The sequence below is a fragment of the Eimeria mitis genome, genomic scaffold (assembly GCF_000499745.2).
Source record: "Eimeria mitis Houghton genomic scaffold, Emh_scaff725, whole genome shotgun sequence".
NCBI classification, from domain to species: Eukaryota; Apicomplexa; class Conoidasida; order Eucoccidiorida; family Eimeriidae; genus Eimeria; species Eimeria mitis.
In genome coordinates this window covers 13,688-15,282 of record NW_013575294.1, presented here as the reverse complement: position 1 = coordinate 15,282, position 1,595 = coordinate 13,688, and the positions used below count along the sequence as shown (strand labels likewise).

General features: G+C 42.3%; 1 protein-coding gene across 1 annotated transcript in view; it reads right to left on the bottom strand.

The window, feature by feature from the left end:
* EMH_0020810 (saccharopine dehydrogenase, putative) overlaps positions 1-1,145 on the bottom strand; it is a gene marked incomplete at both ends in the record, with an annotated part of 2,363 nt that extends 1,218 nt beyond the window's left edge. The window contains 3 exons of the mRNA XM_013501642.1: positions 90-193; positions 451-573; positions 1,063-1,145. Of these exons, the coding sequence (XP_013357096.1) occupies positions 90-193; positions 451-573; positions 1,063-1,145 (310 nt within the window). The remainder of the gene's footprint in view (positions 1-89; positions 194-450; positions 574-1,062) is intronic.
* Between the last annotated feature and the right edge of the window lie 450 nt (positions 1,146-1,595).

Genomic DNA, 1,595 nt, shown 5'->3' with positions numbered 1-1,595 from the left:
CAGCAACTGCAGCAGCAGCAGCAGCAGCAGCAGCAGCAGCAGCAGCAGCAACAGCAGCAGCAGCAGCAGCAGCTTTCTCTGGTTCTTACCCCCAGTTAAGTCGCAGTAGTGGGTCCTCGTCTCAACGCATGCACGCGCCACGGGCTCTCCGTAGAGCAGATAGGGCCCCACAGTGGTCAGCAGCACCCGGCATCTGCAAACCACAAACCCTAAACCCTAAACCCTAAACCCTAAACCCTAGAAAACACTAAAAGTGGAAACCCTAAACCCTAAACAAAACAATAAACTCTTCTAGTATTCTCTGTTCTCTCTTTATGGACGCCCCACACATGCCTGTCTGTGCAGCTATCTTCTTATCTATATCCTGTGTATGTAGGTGGTTTGAATTAGGGTTTATTAGGGTTTAGGGTTTAGGGTTTAGGGTTTGTGGTGGTTGTAGCTGCTGCGTACCTCTGTGTGAGCGCAACCAGGGACCTGTAGTCGTCAACGTCCGCCACCGCCGTGTGTATGTCTTGCTCGTTGATGCCGTATTTGATAGAAAGCTCTTTCTTAAGTTCTTGCAGCTTGGTGGCGCTGCGAGCAGCTAACACGAATTTTACTCTTTTATCTTTTCCATAGTTGTCGCNTCTTGCAGCTTGGTGGCGCTGCGAGCAGCTAACACGAATTTTACTCTTTTATCTTTTCCATAGTTGTCGCAGAGGTAAGCGGCCATGAGTCTGAAGAAAGATAGATGAAAAAAGAAAAAAAAAATGTACAGAGAGAAAGCAGAACGACGCAGAAACACACATATATGCTGGTGTTTTGTACAGGAACACACAACACGAAACACAACAAATAGATAGCTGTATATACACCACAACACATACATGAATAGAAACTGTTTATTAAGATAAACTAAGCAACTTATAAAAAGAAGAAATGATGCAAGAAGCGGTGGTCTTGACCACCCGGGTATTTTGCATGAATTCTGCGGTGTATATGCAGCTGAGGTGTATATGGAGGTGAATAGTTTTGTGTTTAATTGAATATTTATAACGTGTCAGTGATGTTTAATGAACTTACTTTCCTACGAATCCTGTACTGCCTAAAATACCTAAATGAAATTCACGTTCTTCATCGACGGGAAGCGGTGCGGTCGACGCCATTTTTGTGAGGGAAAGCAGAAGGAAACTTGTNCGAAATAAAAGAAATAAACAAATATGAAACACCTGTCGACGTCTATTCACTGAATCAGCAACAACAGAAACGAAACCAGGCTACGCCACGCTGCGTGTGAGGTGTATGCGGAGGTGGTCATGAACAGGATAAGAAGGAAAAAAAAATAAAATTAATTTTTTCTTTTTTCTTAGAGTAAAATAACTTGAATATATACAAGAAAACAAATAATAACTGAACGCAGACGCACCACACACAGCCACTAGCACACAGTAAAAGCAGAACATTCTACACCCGCGAAGTGCAGAACAGAACACCAGAGCCAACCAACCGCTAGCGTGAGCTGTACAGACACCTGAGATCTTTTTTTAATATATAAATATATTTAATTTATTATTTTTTTATTCATTAAATAAATATTCATACATCTTCGTCCAACA